Source organism: Acinonyx jubatus, chromosome A2 (assembly GCF_027475565.1).
Source record: "Acinonyx jubatus isolate Ajub_Pintada_27869175 chromosome A2, VMU_Ajub_asm_v1.0, whole genome shotgun sequence".
Lineage (NCBI taxonomy): Eukaryota > Metazoa > Chordata > Mammalia > Carnivora > Felidae > Acinonyx > Acinonyx jubatus.
The window spans coordinates 96,478,905-96,503,387 of record NC_069383.1 but is presented as its reverse complement, the minus strand read 5'-3'; the positions used below and the strand labels follow the sequence as shown (position 1 = coordinate 96,503,387).

The window sequence follows — 24,483 nt, the reverse complement described above, 5'->3', positions numbered from 1 at the left end:
AAATATAGAATGGTACCGTAAATGTATTTTCTCTTATGATTTGCTTAATAACATTTTTTCTCCAGCTTACTTCATTGTAAGAACGCAGTATATAATACATGTAACTTACAAAATATGTGTTAATTGACTGTTTATGTTATCATTATGGGTAAGGAGTAGTTAAGTTTCTGAGGACTCTAAAGTTACACTTAGATTTCAACTACATGGAGGGCCCCCCACGCCCATGTGGCTCAAGGGTCAACCGTAGATGGATTCCCCCTGAAGGCTTTGGGCCATCCTCCCACGGCACACCGAAGCAGGAGGAGGCGTGCAGGATTACTGCAAAGCCAGGTTACACGGCAGCCTTAGAGCTTATCACGGAGGTGCCACGACCCCAGGCCTCTAGCCAGCATACCAACAAAGGGCCCAGTGAACCCTGCTCAGTGGGACCCTGGCACACTAATGCCTCGCTGCTCCCAAGTAATTCCGAGTAGCAGAAAATGCTTATTATCATTGAATCCAAATCCTCTGCCCACTGGTTTTCATTCTGGACTCAGAGCAAGTCCCTCTGCCACATTTCAGATTTTAGTAATTCGAAGCAGTGTTCATGGTCCTTTCTTTCCATCCTAGAAATCCTCAAAGGACAGTTTTTCTAGAGCACAGGTTGCAACTTGGAGGCTTATAGTTATGGCTGGTCTGGCCCACTAAGTGTTGCCATATCATTAAATAAAATAAGTAAAAAACAAAAAAAATCTTAAAAAAGTATAATTCTCTTCAATACCCAGCCTTTAGGTTTTCTGGGAGAAATCAGAACTAGCAACTCATTCCCACATGTCAGCAATTGGCTTGAAACTAAGTAGCCACCAGCAGGAGCCCGTGGTTCACAGTCCCTTGCCTGCAACTGCCCACCACCCCTCCCACCCCCAAATCCATATGTTCCTAGACCCCAAGGATATCCAAGTTTCCAGCCCAGCCCCAAAATGAGCTAGCAAGTGGTGCCACAGAGCATCAAGCCAGGAGCCCAGAGACAGCCTCCCATCCTAGATTCCACAAATGCGGGGTCCATGACCCTGGGAGATGGCTGTTTCATTGTGCAGAACACGAGAGGTTTAAGTGGGACATGGCTTAGGTGCCTTCCCCAGCCAGCATTCTATGAATCTATAAATGGCTTAGCTAATTTCCAAATCTCACTGAGCTCATTGCCTGAAAAATACCGGAAGTCATGAGTTCCACCTGCTAATGGCACTTCGGAAAAAATAGATTTGAAAAATAAAATATCTGGATCCCTCAAAAGCCATTTGCAAATTCATACCAAAATGTGCTAAATGTAAAAAACAAAGCCATTCACTCTATGTTGCCTCTAAAATGAAATTTCAAAGGCAGGAGCTCTTACAATTAAGACAAAATTCCTACCACAAAGTTTAATGTTTTTATAAAAACACTGAATGAATTACATTTTCCAACCAAGACAAATGAATACTTGAGAAAGGATGGGGTCAGGACCCCAGAATGACCTTTTCTTCTCTTAAAGTGTGACACTTCTGACACCTAATTCCTACCCCTCCCCTTTACTCCCACATGTCTACAGACACAGCTTGGGTTTAGACTGGTTTTCTTTCTCTTGCAATAATCCCTCAACTTTCTCTACATAGCTGAAATGGTTTGTTCAATACTTTCTTCAAGAAACTAAAAAAATCCTAGGTTTGCATGATAAACGCCATTTAAGCCAGAGCAGGACACAGGCCTCTGAAGAGGAGAATCTGGCTTTCTGTCCTCTTGCCTCCCTTCGCCACCCATGACTCACCCCATCGTCAGGGCTATGGCATCACTATTCCACAGCATAAAGCAAGCAAGCAGCCCCTGAGGGGGAGCGACCAGTGCAGTCTCCATCTGAGGACTTGTCCCCTTGCTAACAATGTGCATCAAACCAGACCATTCACTTCACCTGGTCCTGGGAGCCTATGGGTCCTGAGCAGGTAGCCAGAATGTCCCTTCACACTGCTGTTCACTGAAGTCTATCTAAAATACTTAGATAAAAAAAGTGCTTCCTCCTCCAGAAGATTCTCTGGATCACTGGGGAAAACAACATTTGTGGCCAAGTTTCAAGTCATGAGGACACATGATCCTACAGCACTGTGGGCTCTCAAGTAACAGACCCAGGGCCTTGGCCCTAAGTTGCCTAAGATCAATGACAGGAGCATTCAATTTGGTAAAATTAAGTTTAGCTAAAGAATAGCACAATGAGGGGCACGCAGGTGGCTCAGTCGGTTAAGTGTCCGACTTCGGCTCAGGTTGTGATCTCAAAATTCGTGGGTTCGAGCCCCGTGTGGGGCTCTGTGCTGACAGCCTGGAGCCTGCTTCTGATTCTTTGTCTCTCTCTCTCTGCCCCTCCCCTGCTTATGTTCGTTCTCTCCCTCTCTCTCTCTCTCTCTCTCTCTCAAATAAACATTAAAAGAAAAGAAAAAAAAAAAGAGTAGCACAATGATTTCTAAATCCCTGACAAGGGCGATGTTCTGTTTAATGACCAAACTGTAAATTCTCAGAAGCAAGGTCATAAATTTGAGGACCTCAACTCTAAGCTCTGTGAAGACAAGGACTGGGGCTACATGTCCATTCACCAGGGTAACCTAGCCCCCAGCTCAGTGTCTGGTACATGACAGATGCTCCATTAATAGTGTGAAAACAAAACAATCACTCTTGGGGCACCTGGCTCGCTTGGTAAGTGGAACCTGCAACTCTTGATCTCAAGGTTGTGAGTTCGAGCCCCACGTTGGGTGTAGAGATTACTTAAAAACAAAAAGCCATTTAAAAAAATATCATAAAGGACACAACTTTTTCAATTTGCTTTCTCAAACTAAATGTTTCTCCACTGCAGGGATTTTATGCTGCTGTATCTTTTGTACATTTTCACCTTCAAGTAGATTTTAACTAGATGTTAAAATCCCACGCACAAACATAAGTACTTGTCATATAACAGAAGTTCAAGAAATTTCTTCTAGGTGAATGAAACAATTGAAAATTACTTTGAAAATAGTAAGAGTTTTAAAAAATTATATCATGTACTTATATATTTTATATGTATTTCTATATTATCAGTACACAGATATGTGTGTATACATATACACAATGCATTTCTATTTTGGTTTGTGATCCAGTAGTCCCTTGGTCAAATTTCTTATGAGAAGCAAGATGCCTCTTCATTATACATATAGTGATACTTTTCCTCTCTCCTAGGAAAAAGATGAAAATAACAATTAGTGACTTTCAACTATTTTCCCAAGGATGTCACACCAGGATCTGAATGTAAGTTTCCAAGACAGATACATTTTACTTGCTTGCAACAAAATGATGGAGAATGCTCACAAAGTTCTTCTGGGAGATATTTTCATCAAAAATTGTGCTAGCTTGCTACTCAAATTTGTCATGAAGATAGAGAGCAGCATTGCCAATAAAATTCCCTGGTGAAATTAAACTAGATGACTTCATTGTGAATTGTTTATGCCATCAGAGAGATTCTAAGAAACACTGACCACCTCATCACTTCAAGCAGACACCAGGTTTAAGCAAAATTCCTGAGGGTGGCCCACCGGAGCCAAGGGGCTAGATCTTCTCGGCATTTCCAAAAATGAATGGACCAGGCAAACAGCAAGGGAACATATAAATGTTGTTTCCTATTGACTAGTCTCTGAGTCCTTTGAAATGCTGCGATTTTTTTCTCTGTTGCTTCTTTCAGAAGATCTAAGAAGTCAGGCTTCTTCTGAAGAAAGAAGTTACCCAGATATTGGTAAGAAAGTAACACTGTGACCATCCCTCTGGAAAGTTATGGGGCATTCTTCTGTTCAAGACCTGGCTGGACAGCACGGAGAAGACAGGTTCTGTGTCTTACTGCGTGATCTTGGGAAAGCTTCTCCAGTCCTCGGGCTTGCTCATTTATATACAGTGATATTAAAAATTTAAGATATGGTCCAGCTATGAGCCGCATTCAATCTTTAAATAGTGAGTTCTGTTCCTGAGCACTATTCTAAGCACTTAGGAGAATCAACAAACAAAGCAGGATAGAAATTCCTGTCTTTGTGGAGTTCACCTCTTCCAACTTCCTACTTACTGTTATGATATGCATTTTGTGGATGCATACATTGTGCATAACGTCATTCTAGAAGCAATAAAATACAGACCTTCTCAATTCAGATTGTTCCTTGGGGCACTCACTCATTTAACATTCAGAGACATACCTGCAGTGGCAGATACCACGACAAGTGTATTCAGGATACGAGATAAATGTGACACAGTCCTTAACCTTGGGGAGCTCATCATTTAGTAGGGAGGCTGAAAGGCAGGAGAGCTAATAGCGGGCATTCAGGGATACCTATCACAGGGGAACTCAGTGCAGGGAAAATCCTATCAATGGAGAAACTCAGTAGCAGCTTTGGCTAGGATGCGAGAGGTAAGCTAGATGTTAAAAACGGGTAAATTTATAGAGGGGTAGGGAATCTAAGGGTAGAAAACGGCATACAGAAGAATGTACATAATTATAGGAAAACACAGAGCATGCTTGGAGACATGGAAAGAAGGTCTGTCTGGCATCAGCAGAGATCCATGGGGCATACTGGGACATGACTGGTCACAGCCCACAGACCCGCAAGGCCAGTCTGGGGAGTAGGCTCTTTATTGTGTAGATTTTAGTGGCTCCCGACAGTTTGGAACATAGGAATGACGTGCTCACAATCAAGATGGCAAAACCAGTGTGGCCCAGAGGAGGCAGAGACCAGAGGGCAGAGAGTTTTCTCAAGTCCTGGCAACAACAAAGAAATGATTCAATTCAACAATAATTGAGTGACCAACTGCTACTTGCTGGGCGTTGAGGAGGAAGCAAAGACAAGCTCAAGCTTTAACTGTCAGAGGAATCCAACCAGGATAAATAACACAGAGATTCACTACCAACAAAATGCCCAGACAGTAATGAAGACCCCTGACCCCCACCTTGTGGTGTGGGGGGAATCATTTATGGCAAAGAAAAAGAGTATTCTTGGAGGATCCAGAGACTGGAAAATACCATCCAAACTCTAAACCATCAGATTCGGAAAAATTTGTATCCCGTAAAGAGTGTGGCTACTATGTTCCAGGAACCAGGCAAATAAACAGGCCCCTGCTCTGGTGAGTTTAGAAGTTAGAATGGGAGACACACAATAGACACACGAGCAAGAAAATACATCACAAATCATGTGGGGCTAAGTGATGTGAAGAAAAAGAAAGCAGATAGCTGGAAGAGAAGGCAGTATAAATGGGTGGTCAAGGCAAGCCTTTCTGAAGAAGGTCATTAACCTTTTTAAGGGGCACGCTTGCAGGTACCTGGGAGACAAGCCCCCCTCACCCCACACACTGCCCCCTTCCAGGTGAAGGGAGCAGCATGTGGGATGAGAGCGTGCCTGGCATGGTCAAGAAAGAACAGGAAATTTGGGGGCATTGACCTGGAAAGGCAGGAGCAGGAGACCCAGCTATGCAGAATCTTGTAGGCCAAATAAGAAGTTTGGATTTTGTTCTGAGAGGGATGGAACCATCGGAAAATGGTGGGCAAAAAAATAACAGAGATTTGTCACTGTTCTGCGTTGTGTTCATGCTGCATGCCAACACCAAAAATAAGGCCTGGCACATAGCAGACATTTAGTCAATATTTGGTGAACGAATGAATGATCATTTGGGCTGCTGTACAAAGAACAGATTGCAGATGGGCAAGGAACACAGAAGACTGGTTGGGTGTCAGTGTTGAAGTTGAGACATCATGGTGGCTGAAATAAGGCTGGTCCTGGTGGCCAGAGGGGCCGAGAAGAAGGGAGAGCCGTTTGCTAAAAGCTAGACGAGGTGAGGGAGGGAAGCCAGGGGATCGAAGGCATTCAGCCTGAGCAACAGGAAGAACAGAGGTGTCCCTTACACAGGTGGAGAACTCCAAAGGTGAAGCAGCTCTGAGCAGTGAAAGTTGGGGGTTGTGAATTGCACAAATTTCAGACTGCGTGGCATTCAGGGAGATGTTGGTGATGGCATTCTAGGAATGAGTCAGGCAGGACAGCTGAGATAAACTTGGGCTCATCATATGGGTAAGAAGAGTTGTCAAAGCCATACCCTGGTGGATTCCATCATGTGGAGGTCAGTAGTGATAAAATGTCAGGGGCCATCAAGAAAGCCTAACACAGGGACACAGTAAGAAACTGGGAGAACCTGGTGTCCTGGAAGACAGAGGGAGTGGACCCAAATGTGCGATCAGCAGCACCCAGACGGAGAGCTGACCTTGTACTGGATGAGCAGAGACCATCGGTGACCATCAGGGGGACAGAGGAAGGGCGGGATGGGGACTGGAGCTTGGCGGGGGACTCTGAAAGGCAGAAGAAGAAATGAGGCAGGAGCACACAGGGCACTCCCTTCAAATGAACGGACAGCGTTCTGGTCCCCGGCTGCACCGCCGGCCAGCACTTGTTTTATTTTCTTCACAATTTACAGATATGTTAAACATCTTGTTAGTCTCAATCAAACACTACACGATAAAATATGTTTCTACGGGCTTAGACGGGGAGAGCAGGGAAAGGCAGCATAGACAACTTTTTCCAGGCGTGTTCTGACAGAGGGACCAGAACACTGATTCAACTGTGAGGGCGTGTGGATTCCAGGGAGGGGTCTGTAAATGTCACATATCACAGCACATTTGTGTGCTGTCTCCTTCTCCTCAGCCCCTTTACCCGCAGGTCTAATGCCTCACCAGGGACAGAGGTGACACTCAAAACTACTTTTTTTCTCAACTTCAAAAAGCTCATTTCCACAAAAATAGCTTGTGCTCAAAATAGAGGAGAAATTGTTTTTTTTAATTTAGCTGTCCTAAGTTTTGATGGTAGAAGGAATTAAGAATAACAATAAAAAAAAAGAGAAGCCTTTTTAAGGGTAAAAATCTATGGATCATGTCCTGTGGTTTTCCAGCTGGTCAGTGTGTTCCAGGAAGGAGGGTGGTGGATGGCCGCCGTGGTCCGTCAGTTCCTGCATCAACAGCGAGCAAGCAAGGTCTCCTGCGCTCGACCCTTGTCTCCCCTTCGCCAAAACCTCTCAAGTGCAAGACTGAGATTTCTGCTAAACCCCGAAAGCAAACGCAGGGAACAGGTGTGCAAGTTAAATGGGTGTCAATTTAAGGACAAAGGGATTGAATTACAATCCCCAGCCATGGATGTGAATTTCGGTCTTCTTTTTTTCCCTTCCACACACATGATATTTCCCTGACATCTGTGCAATGCAAATAGATCTAGAAAGTGTGAAAGGGAAAATCTGCTCCACTAAATATATATAAGGGACCCCGAGTGAAGTCTCCATGATGGCATTCGTCATTATGGGCACAGATGGCATCCTTTTCCAGCGCTCTCTCCTCCCCCCCATCCCAATACCAGCTTAAGTCCCATCCATTGAATGCTCCCAAAAATACTTCAATGCAATAGATGCTGGATAACACCAGAAGAGCCTGTCTGTACCCTATATCCTTATTTTCAGTCTTCTGTGTACCTCACGCTTTGGGCCAATAAATCAGGAAAAGCGTGGGTTCTCAACAAATAATGTGCACATCACTTATGGCTACGGGAATCCAGAGGTTTTCCTCTAGTGACCTGGGAGCTCAGTGGTCTTTGTGGTATCTTGCCAACAGCAGTGACATTATTGACATCCTGCACTGACTACTTCTCATTTTCCGTACCATGCCCATGTCACGGAACATGACAACCACTTCCCAAAAGATACTCACACATCCAAACATTATGGCATGGGATATATAAATCGCCTATATACTGCTTTGCTGCCTAAAGTGTTTAAGGAGGCTTGAAGACAAATGCCCAGTGGTCAGAAAGTCCGTGTTCACGTCTACTACGATCAAAATCATCAGACAAAACCTCATTGTATCCGGAGAAGCAACGTTTATGAAGAAAGTAGAAAATGTTCAGATAAGCAGAAGGTTATGAAGCTCTGACTCCTGCATCTAGCGGGGCAGGTAGGGGGTGGGCAGGCAGTGTTACCAGCACTGTATGTTTCATGGAGGCAACCAAGGGCCAGCCGAGCTTCAAGAAGGGGCAAAAACAAGAAACAGTAAGTAAATAAACACATAAGAGCAAAATGAGGGACCAGAAGGAAATGGAAAGGAACATTGTTAGGTGAATCCCAGGGAACACTTTTGACCTCAAGAGCTACTCAGCTGTGAAACACACTCAGTGGTGAGAACAGAAATATTTTACTGTAGGTCCCAGAACCTTGACTATCAAACCCTAAACTTAAGAATCTTTTATACAGGAGTTGGGGATTGTTTGCTTTTTCACCACTGCCCTCCTCACTGGGAACAGAAATGCTACAAATCTTTTCCTTTAATAGAGTAAATCTAATTTAGCAATTAAGAAAGATTTACTATAGATATTTACAGACAATATTGTTAACAGAGGGTCCAAAATGATTATTAGGTAACCCAGAGACTAACACACATTGCCTTAAGTATTTCTAGTGTATACATATCACAAAGTTAAATTTATAGATAAATGTCAATATTAACGTAATTGTAATAATTAATACTAAACTTTTTCTCCCTCTAATTCACTCAGTTGAATAAACCCACAAAAACAACCCCAGAATCATGGCATTAGACTTGACCTTTGGGATTACCTGATTCAACTCCCTACTTCTATTTATTTTTTAAAGTTTATTTATTTTGAGAGAGAGCGCGCGCGCACGCACACACACACACACACACACACACACACACACACGTGTGAGGGAGGGGCAGAGAGAGAGGGAGAAAGAATCCCAAGCAGGCTCTGCATTGATGGTGTGGAGCCTGATGCAGGGCTTGAACTCATGAAGCATGATCATAACCTGAGCCCAAACCAAGAGTCTGATGCTTAACTGACTGAAACAACCAGGCATCCCTCAACTCCCTACTTTTAAAGAAAAGAAAACTAAACCTCAGAAAGGAAAAGTGACTTGGAAAAAAAAGCCATGTGGAACATTTCACACAGTTGTCTCTAGAAGTCCATGCATGTCAAACATACCCCGGGCTGCATTACAGTAGGACACATGGGTTTGAATTTTCTGGTTTCCTAATGGCAACCTGTCCTGTTTTTCAGGATGTGATGGGAAGCAAGGGTCTGTCTGTGAGTTACACCTGTTAGCACAGAAATCTGACTATTAGGAGACTCCGTCAGGGTGGGCTGACCCAGCAATGATGGTTGTCTCTGGTCTAACTACTGGGTCATCTCAGAGGCACAGCTCACAGTGGTTAAATGTGATTTGGACAAACAATGGGCAGTCCGGGGCATTGCCTAGAAAAGTCCATCATCCGAGCAAGCTGTGGGTGGTGGAACCAGCCCTGGAGAGGAGGTGGCAAAGAGGGGCTCACCCTCACTGTCTAATTGCAGGTTGGAGGCCAGAGTGCTGGGGCTGAATAAGTTACCTTCTAGGGCCACAGCAAGACAGAACCAAGAAGCTCTCAGATCGATTTTGTCAAAGGACAACCCCAGTCTTTCAAGTAAGAAAGAAGCCAAGCATGCAGCATGCCAATCTGCAGTCTACCTGGTTTCTCACTGAGAGTGGGGCGAACCCCTCCCTGGGGCAGCATGGGGGAAGGCCTGGATTTGAGTCCTGGCTCACCTGTTCCCTCAGATGCTTACATAACCCCTCTGATCTGCCCATCTGACTCACAAAGGGAAGAATTCCCACCTACCTGCTGCCTAAATGAGTAGAGGGCATTTTTTTTTTTTTTTTTTTTACCTAAAATGCACTTAATCAACATTCCTGAGAATATGACTCCTGTCCCGGGCAAAGTGCGATGTGCCAGAGAGAGATGAATTTAACAATGTCCTTGACCTCAAGATGCTCGTAAGCATGTTTAAGACAAGGGGGCTATGGCCCTTTCACACCTCATGTAACAGCAATATGGTAAGTGCTGTCTTAGCAGTTTGAACAAGAAGGCTATGGAAACAAGAGAGGGGGTGGTGATTCATTGTGCCTGCCACGTAGCCTTATTTCTGGATGTTATTTTAATTGTAACTTTAAAACAAATCGGCATACTACTGTGGAAAACTGAGTAGATAAGCATAAATCAATGACCAAATACCTCAACCATCCCCAAACTGTAAAAATTACCACAAGCACATAAAAATGCTTTGGTTGCCTGTTTAGAGTAATTGTCGCCTCACTCATTTTTATAACAAGCATCCATGCTAGCAAGTTTTATCAAATCCCATCAGGGAAAGTAAGTCTGATGCTGTTGCCAATTGCCGTGTAGGATGAAACAGCTACTCTGAGTCTTCCGTTAAAAACAACAACGAAAGCAACATTGTTAATAAGCTACATTGTTCATTACCGACCAAAGGTGGAGCTGCAATAAATAACTAATCCACAAATAAGGAGAAAATCCACTACCCAATATTCTTCTCAGTACCCCAGCCTCTACCTAATCTTTTGCTCTAGTGGCAAAAAATAAAAATAATAAAAAAATAAATGACCTGTTTGAGTCGTTGACTAATTTCATTTAAGAAGAAAATGCAGATACTGGGGCTAAAACAAATTGTGATATGTAAAAATAAAACATAAATTCTATAACCTGTCCCTGGTTTGTTTGCAAAATTTGGGCTATAATTATTGGCCTTAAGAAACTGGGTAACTTTTCTTATTCCTTTACCATTATCACACAAGGCTGGGGCTGGAGGGAAGGAACCACAGAAATCAGCCAGTTCAACTTCCTCACTTTACCCATAAGGAGGGGAGATGGTAGAGGCTTGCCTCCCATGATCACCTCTGGCCTTCTAGTATTTCCTGTACTGATAACCATATCTGATGCAAGCATCACGAAAAGTAAAGCTTCAGGCGATCTTTTAAAACATCGTCTTTAAAAGCCAGAAGTGTAATCGGAATCAAATGATGCTACGTCCACAGACCACAGCAGCTGCAGTCTGTCCTGATGCACTGATAAGCTGTTCCAGCTCAGACTGTGGTCTCCCTACCAAGTCAATAATGTCACAATCCAAACAAACTTAGGCAAATTGCCTTCGTGAAATAACTACCCGAGACAAAAAGAGAACTGTCATTCCACAAAGCTGCTAAAATGCACTGGACTGGGATTCCAGAATTAGTCACACTCTGGTTTATTAAATGAAACACTCTCGAGTCCAGTCGGCCTGTAGGTCTAGGAACTAAAACAGCGCGACGTTTTTCCGATGCCACATTCCAGAGGAGGCAGCAAACAGAGGAAAGGGTCAACAGGGAATTCTGCCACACTCTCTCGCTCTCCCAAGCAGGCACACACATTCATACCAGGATAACCATGTGGACTCTAATCCCTTCTTAGTGGAAAACACACATTTTCAAAATGAATCCCCGATCTAGAACGAATTACCGTAATAGCCACAGCCGGAGCGAGTCCGCTGATGAGAAACGCAGATCTGGCCACCTGCTTTGAGACGCCTTGGACCACGACACTGCCTGGGTCTTTAAAGTCTGGCCTTTTCAGGTAGGGCATCTGCCCTCCTAAATCGCGTTTAAATCCCAGGAAAAGAGAGACGATGCCTCCCTTAGTCTTTGAACTACGCTGCTCCTCCTGTATCCATTTCTGCTGAACACAGCCTTGTTAGCTTTGCAAAGAGAAAAAAATAAAAACAAGGGGAGAATTGCACCACTGCAGATCCCAAGAGAAGCAAGCACAAAACTATCGCGACGTCCAATAATATCTTCGGCAACTAGGAAAATCCCCACATGCTATCTGGTGTCAGCTCAATGCAGACTGGGGCGCGCTGTGCCCGGAACCACAGGAAGCCGGGCATCTCTGCAGCCTGTGTCCCTGCCAGCTCCCCCCACGCGCTCAAATTGGGCAGGGAAGTTATGGTCTCTGTGTGCAAGACAGAGAGACAGACCACGCACCCACACTCCGCAAATCCGCCAAGTGGCTGGGACGTCAAAACGGCAGAGCAATCACAAGGCACTGGAGGAGCGGGGGCTGGAGGGGCCACATTGTTTGCGCCCCCGGATTTTGCTGCATTGTCATGGTCCGGGAATGTAGGGGTAGAAGGAAGCGCACCTCCAGCCAAAAATGGACCGGACGCGTTTTTCCCAGAGGCTTCCTCCCTGCCTGCGTGCAGGTCGCAATACGGTAGGCGACGAGACGGGCTGCTCCCGCTAAAACTGAGCGGTGCAGCCGGTCGGGGACCGGGAGGCATTGGAGGAGCACCCACAGCGCGCATCCTCCCAGCCTGCCACCACCCAGGGGAGCACGGCCCCGACCTGCCACGCGCCCCCTTAGCGACCACTGGCGAGGTCGTGCGGGGCTGGGGGCTCGCTCCGCTAACCACGGAATTGCATGGGACACAATTGTCTACAAGGGAGTCCAGGGCAAAGCCCCAGATCAGAGCTGTGGTTCACAAGGGGTGGGTGTGGGCTGGGAAGGGGGATTACGTAGGTCTCTCCGCCCCCTCCCCTGACACCTCCTCGCCACTGGGAGGGCGCCGGGGGGCGGGGGAGGCGCCACGAACCCGCCTGGGGGCTTCTTTGTTTCTCTCCGTGCCCCGCAGAACGGCCCGGTGTGCCTGCGGTACCCGAGTCGGGGTCGCCACCCGGGATGCCTGCCCCGCCTGGGCGGCGGCGCGCCCCATGCTGACAATTGAACCTCGCGGGAGAAGCGAGAGGGTGGGGAGGAGGGTGGATCCCGGGCCCTAGGGAGGGAGGGCGCTGCCGGGGCCTCGGGAGCGGCGGGGAAGCCGCCCAGAGAAGGGCGGGGGTAGGGGCGGCAGGCAGAGTCCCCGCACGGCGCTCGCTTACCTTGGCAGCCCCGGCCTGGGCACAGATCGGGCTCCCGTCAGCGCGCAGGTTAGAGCCGGGGGGCGCACGTGCCCTGCATGGCGCGCCGGGGACCTGCCGGGGGACCTGGGTGCCCACCCGTTCTCGCCGCGCTCCGGGGGCTCCGGGCGAGCGGCGGCCACCGCCAGGGCCACGGCGAGGGGCGCGCGCAGCTCGGTGAGTGTGTGCGCGACGATTGGGCCGGCTCGGTCAGAGACGCACGGTATTCCGGCTCCAACAACGGCGCCTGATGCGCGGTAACGCAGCACACTTCATCGCTTTATCCTCCCGCCCGCATCCCCTCCCTCCCTGCCTGCTCCTCTGTGGGTACCAGACTTCCCGAACCAACCACAGGCCGGGCTTGCTCTCATTAGCGCTGCCCCGCCCTGCAGCCTCCGCGCACCCCCCGCCCCCGCCCCCGCCGTAAATATATATTGATTCTTGTTACCGCCGGCCCCGTCCTTCCCACACCCAGCACGGGTACTGGGCAGATCCAGCACCAGCCCCGGCCCATTGGCCCTTTTGTGTCGGTGCAAACAGTGTGTTCAGGGAGGATCTGGTACCCCAGCAGGTACCCTATGACAGGTGTTCTTGGCCTCCGTCTTACACACTTTCCCCACCTGCCCTATCCACAGATACAAACGCTCACACATGTCTGGGCACCGTCCTGTGTCTGCACCGCAAACAAACAAAACAAACATTGTAATTACAAACGCAGAGGGTGAAAATACTCCCCCCAACCCACCCCAGAAAATCTATTGTTGGGCAAGACTAGCTTTCAAACCGGGTTTTTATATTAAACTGCACGCAGTGTCAGGATGCTAGAACTGGAAGGAAGCAAAGAATAAACCCCTCCTCGTAACAGCCAACCGAGAGGCACAGAGAACTGAAATGTTGGTTACTGTTGGCTGCTGGCTACTCCGTGTATGTATATCTATGTGCGTTGGTTGATACTTGGCCTAATGTATTCATAGAAGATGCAGTGGTTTTGAGCACATCATCTCCATAGTCTGGGATTCCATGAACTAATGGTATTCTTCGCAATGCTTATTTATCTATCCCCATTTTCCAGCCCAGCATCCCCTCCATGAGACATTTCACACACTCGGAGAAATCTTCTTTCCCATACCGCAAACCCAGTCCTCCTCTAGAATAAACAAAGGGCTGCCTCTGACTCCAGAACTCTTCATTGAAGCCAGTGTCCCCCCTCTCTAAACCAAATCTTCTCCTTCCCCAAACACTCTGCGATGGGGTGCTTCTCCATGGCTCTCCTTTCACTGACCCACCTCTTGATTCTCTCTCACAACCAGAACTTGGGAGATGTGAAGGCGGTTTCACCGGCTGTACTCTTTTCCCCAAGGAGGCACCCATCATCAGGCCTTCCCTAGCATCCCACTGGGGGTGAGGTGCCCAGGACTCCTCTTTTCCTGACAGACACCTTCCCATTGCTTGACACTGTTAGATGTCCCAGTCAGATGAGCTCAAATCTATCACTTTTCAAATCTCGGCTGAGGGTCCAAGCAGGAAGCTGGCCACACATTTTTCCAGACTGTACGCTGGTCATTATCACCTTGTATGTGAAGAAGGCCCCCCAAGAATAGACTAGAGCAGGTTGCAGCAGTAAACAGCAAAACATCAACCAATTGTGTGAAGTTTCCGACCAAAGACTTGAACGAAAACAAAAACTCTGCCAAAACCCGGCATCCACAGTTTCTAAATTAGCACAGTATCCCCAAACCACAAGAAAGAAAATTCTTTACCTCAGTTAACTGCCAACATATACACCTCCTTGTTTTCAGGGATACGGCATCAACCTGGCTCAGAGATACTTCTCTGTGTTCTTTCTGTCATGGAGATAACTTGACGAGTCAACACCTTTCATAAAGGCCATTGAAGCAACAATCCTGACATGTGCTTTATTTTCCTCTGCAGAGTTTCCTTTTTTATACGGAAGGCAGAAGATAAGAAAGCAGAAATATACAACCTTTCACATTTTAATATGTTGAGTAGATAAAGAAACTCTTTATAAAGCTGCTTCTCTGTACTGGGGGCAATGGCAACATACATAGTAACCCACACTTATTGTCCTCTGTATTCCCCACAATCACATTGTCTTGTTTATTCCTCACGGTCCCCACTGCAGCCTGGATAGCATCATCCTCTTTTACAGAGGAGAAAACCAGGGCTCCCTGGGTTGTACAATTGCCTTAAGGTCCCACTCATGGACAGCAGAAGACTTCAAGTCTAGAATTAACTGACTTTGGCATATTTGGTGGAACCAAACCTTAAAGCGAGGCATATTTGGTAGAGAAATAAAAAGACTTGTCACAAATTTTAAAGCCACCCGCTTGTGAATCATATTTACAAAGCTTGTAATATACTCCAAACAGTGTTATAAGTACCATAAAATCAAGTCACAGTCCCAAATGCCCCTGACGATACTAATCTTACATAACGGCATAAGATGATGAGTGGCATTTTGAGAAGCCCATTCAAACACTGGGTGTTATCATGATAGTCATGTAACCTAGTGTTTCCACCTTTTATAACTCAGGGAGGGACCAGCATGCATGCTCATCCGGGCCATATGCAGACAAAGATGAGCAAATGGCATCCTTTGTAAGTGGCTTCTAAAATACTGAGAAAGCTAGTGACTTGAACCAAAGAAGCAATCACCTTTGGGAGCACACTTCATCATAATGTCCAAAGTGAATGTCTTATAGAGAAGTATCAAGCAGCTGGACCCACGTTTATGGTGTCATGTCTGACATAGTCTGTCTCCATAGGACCAATCGTAGCCAGTGATACAGAATTATCATTTGAGAACACCTGAGGCTAAGGATAGTAATTCAGAGGCCAGGGTGTCCAACTTTGGTCAGCTGAACAAGTTACCTAGAAAACCAGGCCTTCTGCTGATGAAGGAAATAGGATTTTAGCTTGCAAATGACTAGAGAATGGCTGTGACTGTCTTGGTAGCTAAGAAAACCCAAGGGGGGGCGGGGGTTGGGATCAAGGGTGGTTCAAACAGAGACCGAGGTTCATACCTAGGAGTTATATGAATTTATCTACTCATTCAACAATGTTTTTTAATGTGCTAATTTCTGTAGCTATAACCTTGAAGAAGACAGAGTCTGACTTCATGGACATCAGAGTTAAGAATTCTAAAACCTCTGATTAAACAAATTAGCACTCTATATTTGATAGATGGAGTGCTGGGTAAAACGGAAGGCCCATCATTACATATTACAAGGGTCACTGATTCACACCCAGGTGTGAGGAGTGAGGGTGGGGTCAGAGGACAGACTTCTTGGAATTAACAGTATCTGAGTCCTAAAGGATCAGTAGGATTTGGCAGGTGAAGGGAGTGAAGAAAGAGGATGCTAGAATATGTGGCAAGGTCAGAAGACAGGCAGAGAGGTGTATAGTATATTCAAGAAAACTTCAGTCTGATTGAAATGCAGACAAATGCATAGGTATGTAGCAGTGTCTTATTGTGGTTTTAGTTTTCATTTTCCTATTGGTGAGTGAGGGTGAGCCTCTTCTCATGTGCTTATTTTCCATTTTTAGTGAAGAATCTGTTCAAAACTTTTACCCATTTTTAAATGGGTTGCTTCCTCTCCTGTCGAGTTTCAGAGTTCTTTCTGTATTCTGGATACAAGTTCTGTGTTAGAAATGTGATTTCTGGGGCACCTGGGTGGCTCAGCCAGTTAAGCATCTGACTCTTGATTTTGACTCAGATCGTGATCCCAGGGTCGTGATTCCAGGATTGTGGGATTGAGCCCCAAGTCTGGCTACATGCTGAGCATGCAGCCTACTTAACATCCTTGTCCCTCCCTCTGTCCCTCCCCCACTCTCTCCTTCTCTCTCTCTCTCTAAAATAAAAAATAAAAATAAAAACACAAACTTAAGGGATGCCTGGGTGGCTTGGTTGGTTAAGCGTCCAACTTTGGCTCAGTTCATGATTTCTCGATTTGTGGGTTTGAGCCCTACGTAGGGCTCTGTGCTGATGGCTCAGAGCCTGGAGCCTGCTTTGGATTCTGTATCTCCCTCTCTCTTTGTCCCTACCCTGCTCACACTGTCTCCCTCTGTCTCTCAAAAATAAATAAATGTTAAAAAAATTTTAAAAAAAGAAACGTGATTTCCAAATATTTCCTCCAAGTCTGTGGCTTATCTTTGCAATGTCTTAGTAGTGTCTTTCACAGAGCACAGTTTCTAAGATTGATGGAGTTCAACTTACCAACTTTCTTCTATAAATCTTGTATTTAGTACCATATCTAAGAAAGAACTTTTTGACTAACCTAAGGTTACAAAGAGGTTGGCTGATTTTTTTTTTTTTAACAACTTTTACACTTTTACATCTTACACTTAGGCCTTTGGGCTACTTGGAATGATTATTTTTTTAGATGTGAGGTATAAGTTGTGGGGTTTATTTGTCTGTTTTTGCGAATGGATGTCAAATTATTCCAGCACTATATGTTGAGAAGACTATCTTTTCTTGATTGAATACCTTTGCAGCTTTTCAGAAATAAATGTTTGCCTGGGTCTCTTTCTGGATTCTCTGTTCTGTACTACTGGTCTGTTTGTCAATTTGCCAATGTTACACTATCTTAATTACATAGGATCATCCTAAGTCCTGAAATCAGGTAGAGTCCTCCAAGTTTGTTCTTCTTTTCCAAAATTGTTTTGACTATTCTCACGTATTTGCTTTTACATATAAATTTTAGAATCAGTTTATCAATACCTACAAGAAATTCCTGCTAGCATTTTGATTTCAACTATGTTAAATTTATATATCAACATCAGAAGAACTGACATTTTGTTTCTTTTTTTGTAATTTAAAGATATTTTTCCCTTTTTATTTATATTCAAGTTAGTTAACATACCGTGTAGTCTTAGCTTCACAGAACCCAGTGATTCATCACTTACATATGACACCCAGGGCTCATCCCAAAAAGTGCCCTGCTCAATGACCATCACCTATTTATCCAAAGGATATAAAAATGCTGATTTGAAGGGGCACACGCACCCCAATGTTCATAGCAGCGCTATCAACAATTGTCAAATTATGGAAAAAGCCTAAATGTCCATCGAGCAATGAATGGATAAAGAAGATGTGGTTTATATATACAATGGAATACCACTCAGTGATGAAAAATAATGAAATCTTGCCATTTGCAACAACGTGGATGGACCTAGAGCATATTACACTAAACAAAACAAGTCAGTCAGTGAAAGACTTATCATATGATTTCACTCATATGTGGAAATTGAGAAACTCAACAGATGAACATAGGGGAAGGGAAGGAAAAATAAGGTAAAAACAGAGAGGGAGGCAAACCAGAAGAGACTCCTAAATATACAGAACAAACTGAGGGTTGCTGGAGGGGGGAGGGGGGAGGGATAGGCTAAACAGAAGAACTGACATTTTAACAATCTTCTAATTTCTTTCAGTGTTCCAATCTATACATTTAGTGTATCTTTGTATTTATTTATTAGGTTTTCTTTATGTCATCAGTATTTGGCGATTTTAGCATACAGACCATACACATGTTTTGTTAGATACAGACCTAAGAATTATATTTTTTAGTCCTACTGTAAAAGGTATTAATTTTAATTTTGAATTTCACTTTGTATTAAAATGTACCTGGGATTTACTTTTAATCAATTATGGACTTGCAGGCACAGAAATTATTGTCAAGAAGCAGGAAGTTTACAGATTTCTAGAAACAGGAAGCAGGACATGCCATGCAGGGCCACCTGGGGAAGTACCTGGTCTGTCAGGAGGCAGAAAGAGCAAGGGGAGACCATGGCCCAGAGCCTTTATTTTGTTCTCTGTAGGAAGGAATCAGGGGAGCAGGTTAGGCAAGTTCAAACAAATTTAGGATTGAAGAGTTTGAATAATTTTAGTAGGCTCTGGGCTAGACAGGTGGTCTCAAGTTGTTCTCTACTTGGCCCGGGGGTGACGCAGGGCAGGGGAAATATTGTTTTGGTGTGTGAGAGTTAGATAAAGGAGATGGTTGGGAGTATGGACTCAGAATTAGTTGGTTTGTATGTGAAAGGTGTATTCACAGGAAAGTTGTTCACTCCCCAGGTAGCACGGCCCCTATAATGTCAAAACATTGTAAAATACAGAAAATTTCAAAACATGATTAATGGATAGTGGGTCATCACTAGAATATAGAAAAAAAATGAAGGATTATTTTTGTACATTTATCTTTTATCCTATGATCTTGCTAAACTCACTTATTAATTCTAGGAGCTTTTGTGTAAATCACTTGGAATTTTCAATGTAGACAATTAGGTTGTCTGTGAATAGAGAGAATTTTATTTCTTCTTTTTCTGTCTGTGTGCTTTTTTGGTATTATCTTTTCTATCTTTTGGTATTATCTTTTTTGTCTATCTTTTCTAATTCTTGCATATATTTTAATATTATTAAAGCAATAATTTATTATTTGTTGAGCTTCAGTGTAAAGATGAATAATACTTGGAGAGCATATAAACTTGTGGTCAAGTAAAATATATAAATACAATATGATGTAAGTGCTAGGACAGAGATGTGCTATCAGTGTGATGGGGCTGAGCATGCTAATTACGGCTGGGAAGCTAGGGAAAGCCTTCACGAACAGGGCTTTAAAGGAAGAATAGGAGTTTGCTGAATGGCCAAAAGGGGAGATACATACTAAGAAGAAAGAAGAGTGCACATGGAGGTGCAGAAAGGCCGAGGGGATAGAATGTATTTGGAAATGGTGAAGAGTTCAATTTAAGTGGAGCAAAAAGAGAGGTGATCAAGGATAACAGGATAGAAAGGTTTGAGATAGACTGTAATGAAACTGAATATGCCCAGCTCTAGATTTTAAACTTAATTCTGTAAGTAATGGAGAACGATAATGCTTTTTAAAGCCAGGAAGTAAAACAAGATTTGTCATTTAAATGTATAGTAAAGTAAAATTTACAGTGCACTTTTAAGTTTGTAATAATTTTAGATTATTAAGATGTGTTGATAACAGAATTATCAGGACAGGATGGCAGCTGGCTAATCTGCTTGCACCCAGCTTTCCGTCAAAATACATATTAAAGAAAAGTGGCAGACCATTATGAACTATGAATGTTTATCAATTTATCATACTCCAGAAGGATTTTTCACTAATCAAACTATGGCTTAGGCATTGAAACACAGCCAGACTGGGGCACCTGGGTGGCTCAGTCAGTTGAGCGTCCAACTTTGGCTCAGGTCATGATGTCACAGCGTGTGAGTTGGAGCTCCGTGTCGGGCTCTGTGCTGTCAGCTCAGAGCCTGGAGCCTGCTTCCGATTCTGTGTCTCCCTCTCTCTCTACCCCTAACCCACTCGCATTCTGTCTCTGTCTCTCTCAAAAATAAATAAACATTTAAAAAAATTTAAAAAATTAAAAAAAAAAAAAAAGAAACACAGCCAGACAGAAAAAACAAAAATATAGAAACAAATATTGCTGTATTCTCCTTTCTTGGAAACACAAAGCCTTCATCTAATGAGAGAAGTAGAGAGTAGTGGTGATGAATATAGACTCAAATCAATGACTGGATTTGAAAACATGGTTCTACCATTTACTTGCTTCATGTTGTTAAAAATTTTACTTAAATTCAATTTTCTTATATATGAAATTGACTTAATATTACTTACCTTAAAAATTGTTGAGGTTGAAGTGGGATAACAAATGTGAAGTTCATAGCATTGAGCATGGTGGCATTCAATATTCCTTAGCTTGTTCCATCAGTAATGTTTTTTACATAAATCCATTTGGGGATTCCAACATGCTGCAATGCATATGACTGAGTTTTAAAGTGTCTGGACAGGGGCATCTGGGTGGCTCAATTGGTTAAGCGTCCGACTCTTGGTTTTGGTTCAGGTTATGATCTCATGGTTTGTGAGTTCAAGCCCTGCATCAGGCTCCATGCTGTCAATGAGGAGCCTGCTTGGGATCCTCTCTCTCCCCTCTCTCTGCCCCTCCCCACTCATGCTGTCTCTGTCTCTCTCAAAATAAATACATAAACTAAAAGAAAATAAAGCATCTGGACAAAAATTAGACATTTAAAATATGTAAAAAGGTTTTTCATAAAGATTTTTAAAAACCAACTTATACAAAAGAAAGTGGGACAAAGTACACTCAAAAATGTTAATGGATGATTTAAAATTAATAATGAAAGCATTAAAAACTTTTAAATAGCCCTGTGAATCAAATAAGTGCAAATTAAATTGAGAAACCATTTGCACTCATTAAGTTGCCCCCCCAAAAATACACATTTAAAAAGTTACTTGTCAGGGTGCAGTGAGCTTCTGCTAGTGAGAAAGCAAATTATTCTAATACTTCTAAAGTGCAATCCATCACTTGTTTATGAATCTTTAAATAGCTGATGTGCTTAAATGTAGCTGCATCAGTTAGTTTATGCTGCATAACAAACCATCCCAAAATTTAGTTTGTTAAAACAACAACCATGTATTATTTCTCATGAGTCTGTAGATTGGCTATAAATTGCTGATCTGTGTCCAACTAAGCTGATCTCAGCTGGGCTCATCCATGTGGACAGTTGGCAGGTTTCCTGGGAGCTGGCTGATCTAGGACAACCTCATCCAGGACAGCTTGGCTCTCTTCCATGTGATCACTCATCCTTCAGCAAACAGTCCAAGCTTTGTTCTCATGGCAGCAGCTTGGGTGAGAGAGAGACAGAGACAGAGAGAGAGAGAGAGAGCAGAAGCATACAAGGCCTCCAAGATCTAGGCTCAGAATTGATGCACCGTCATTTCCACCAAATTCCATTGGCCATAGCCTGTAGTGAGGCCAGCCTAGATTCAAGAGATGGGGAAGTAGACTCCAGCTCTTGATGGGAGGAACTGTGAGTTCACAATGTAAAGGTCATGAATACAGAATAGAGAATTGGGGCCCAAAAGTGGCAGTAGTATGAGAAACAAAAGAGACAATATCATATTGGCCAGAACCTGAGCAGGAATCTAACAATTGCATCCTTGATATGAAGGACTGAGAAGTACATTCCTAGACTATGTATCACGTGCTTTATTCTGTGGGATCCAGATCATTGACACCCAATGACACCAGACAAGGTGGGTTACAATGCAGAGAAATTTGAAGTACATATGATTAGAATAATATGATGTAAAAGTTCAATTAACTGGCATATTATCAAAAGTTTTGAAAATCAGGGGTGCCTGTGTGGCTCAGTTGGTTAAGCATCTGACTCTTGATTTCAGCTCAGGTCATGATTTCATGGCCTGTGAGTTCGAGCCCCTCATGGAGCCCTGTGCTTGGGATTCTCTCTCCCCCTCTCTCTCTGCCCCTCCCCTGCTTGCACTCTCTCTCTCAAAATAAATAAATAAATATTTTTTTTTAAGTTTTAAAAATCAAATAGATGTGTTTTATTTAATCAGCCATGAAACTTTATGAAAACGGATTATATACAAGGCTACAAAGTAAACCTCCAGAACGTCTAAAGTGAAACCTTTTATACCCCATGTATTATGATAGATTAGTATATTAAAACATCATTGCATTCCCTCACATTTTCCTCTTAGGATAAATATTCCCTGTTTTTTTTTCTTCCTAGATCTTAACTGCAAAATCTCAGATCTTGCTGGTATACATTAGTCAGGTCTTATAATTCTTTCACTGTAAAACCTATTTCCTCCTCCTGGAAGACAGACAGTAATCACTAGGACCGGACTCTAGTTTATCAGGATGGAAGTAATGACAGGAGATGAAGGAAAAGCATCATCATGTAAGGTTTCTGTCTCAGGTGAACCTCAGCAAGGACTAGAACAAAGGAAGCTTTCTCTCCTCTATCCAGAGAGAGAGAGAGAGAGAGAGAGAGAGCTGCAGGCCTGAGATATTCCAGGAAGTCAACCAAATGTCCCAGCCCCAGGGCTCAGGGTCTCATTATCAGAGACCTCACTTTGACAAAGGTGACCCATCAAGGATGTGCCTTCAGTCTCCCTTGCAGCAATCTCTTATAATAGGATCCACGGCCTGATTTTCAGCAGTGTCTTCCCTATAGCTGAAAGACCTAAGGGTTTCCCCAAACCCTGTCACGGAGACCTCTGACTGTCTGGTGGATAGTTTGTTAAAGGATTCTAATGTAATCAAGGCAACCCAGCCTGGATGTCATCCCTATGCATCTAGAAAAATAGTTAAAATTTGTTTTGCTTTGTTTCAAATACCATGCATCTAAAAAGGCATCCTTTTTCACTGACCAGATTTTCACCCAAACGTCCAGTGCTTTTGTTTGTAGATTCTTTTTTTAAATTTTTTTTTAATGTTTTATTTATTTTTGAGACAGAGAGAGACAGAGCATGAGCAGGGGAGGGGCAGAGAGAGAGCAAGACACAGAATCCGAAACAGGCTCCAGGCTCCGAGCTGTCTGCACAGAGCCCGACGCAGGGCTCGAGCTCACAAACCGTGAGATCATGACCTGAGCGGAAGTTGGATGCTTAACCAACTGAGCCACCCAGGCGCCCCAACCAAACGTCCAGTGCTTTTATAACCCAGATATCAGCTGGGACCTCCCTACCTTGGAGTTCTTGATACCCTTCATAATTAGCTCAGACTCGAATCCCACACCCTGAGAAAGCTCAAAGCCTACTAAGATCTTCAAATTCCCGGTCTGCTCATCATCTCACAGCCACCTCTGCCCATGGACAACGTCTTCAGTGTTTGTTTGCCATGTGCTGTGTTGACATAGATGTGATGCTTTTCTTCAGATACCCCCCTCAGAAAGGTGGGGGGAGAGAAAAGGAAAAAAAAAAACTACTCACAAAAATATTTCTGGATGTTTGGAGGTAGGTTGTGGGGAAGGGAGGTGGCATTGCAAACATTTCTTGACTCTGCATTTAACAATGTTGCTCAAATTCTTTTTGTCACCCTGCCACGCCATCTCACTGACTCTCCTCTTTCCTCCGTTGCTCACTTCCCCCCACTCAGATTGCCTTGGAAACTAAAAGGCACTTTGTCCTCACTGTTATGGAGAGCTGAAGTTCAGCTTTCCCTTAATTCTTACTCCCAAACTTTCCCACATAAGCCCTCAGTCCAGCAGGAAAGGGCTGCTGTTCCACAGAAGTCATCTTTGTTTTATCAGCTGTACAGATTATAAATAGTAACGTTTGCTTTTCTCTCACACTTTTCTGATCCTGTGACTCATTATTATCCCCAAGAAGTCTCAAAACATGTAGCCCCTAAACACATTTCTTTCTCAAGGAAACCCTTACACAAAAAAAGCAAGACTATCCTTCTGAAGTCAAGGTTTCCTTATTGCAAGGGAAAGACTTCTATTCCTGTTCTGCCTCAATACCTCATGGAGATCTGAAGTCCAATTCCTTCTTTTCCTAATCATTTCCAGCAAGAGGGGCTCATGTGTATTTATTTAGCTATGTTTTTCAGCCTCTTTGTCTCAATTTCTCTCATTTAAAAGTGGAAATAATAATGTCTTCTTTATAAGTTTATTACAAGATACACTTAGAATGCTGTCTACCTAGCACAAAAAGGGTTCGATGTACATTATTCACTTTTGTTTTAATTATGATTATCATATCTGGACCCAAGAGTCTTTTCATTGCCAGTAGAAAGTAAAGTGGCCTAATGTTTCTGAATGTCAACTAGGCGTAAGATAGGGCTTATTTTGAAAATGGC

At 43.8% G+C, this 24,483-nt stretch overlaps 1 protein-coding gene across 4 annotated transcripts in view; it reads right to left on the bottom strand.

Annotated features, from left to right (window-relative positions):
- The window catches only part of HECW1 (HECT, C2 and WW domain containing E3 ubiquitin protein ligase 1), a 420,473-nt gene extending 407,461 nt beyond the window's left edge, over positions 1-13,012 (bottom strand). The window contains exon 1 of one of the 4 annotated variants that reach the window (XM_053218663.1): positions 12,796-13,012. Coding sequence is in view for 3 of the 4 variants with exons in the window: in XM_053218662.1 (XP_053074637.1) it covers positions 11,381-11,503 (123 nt within the window). In the remaining variant the exon portion in view is untranslated. Of the gene's footprint in view, positions 1-11,380; positions 12,322-12,795 lie in introns of those variants that run through there. The other 3 variants (XM_053218662.1, XM_027071594.2, XM_027071591.2) reach the window with 3 other exon arrangements.
- Between the last annotated feature and the right edge of the window lie 11,471 nt (positions 13,013-24,483).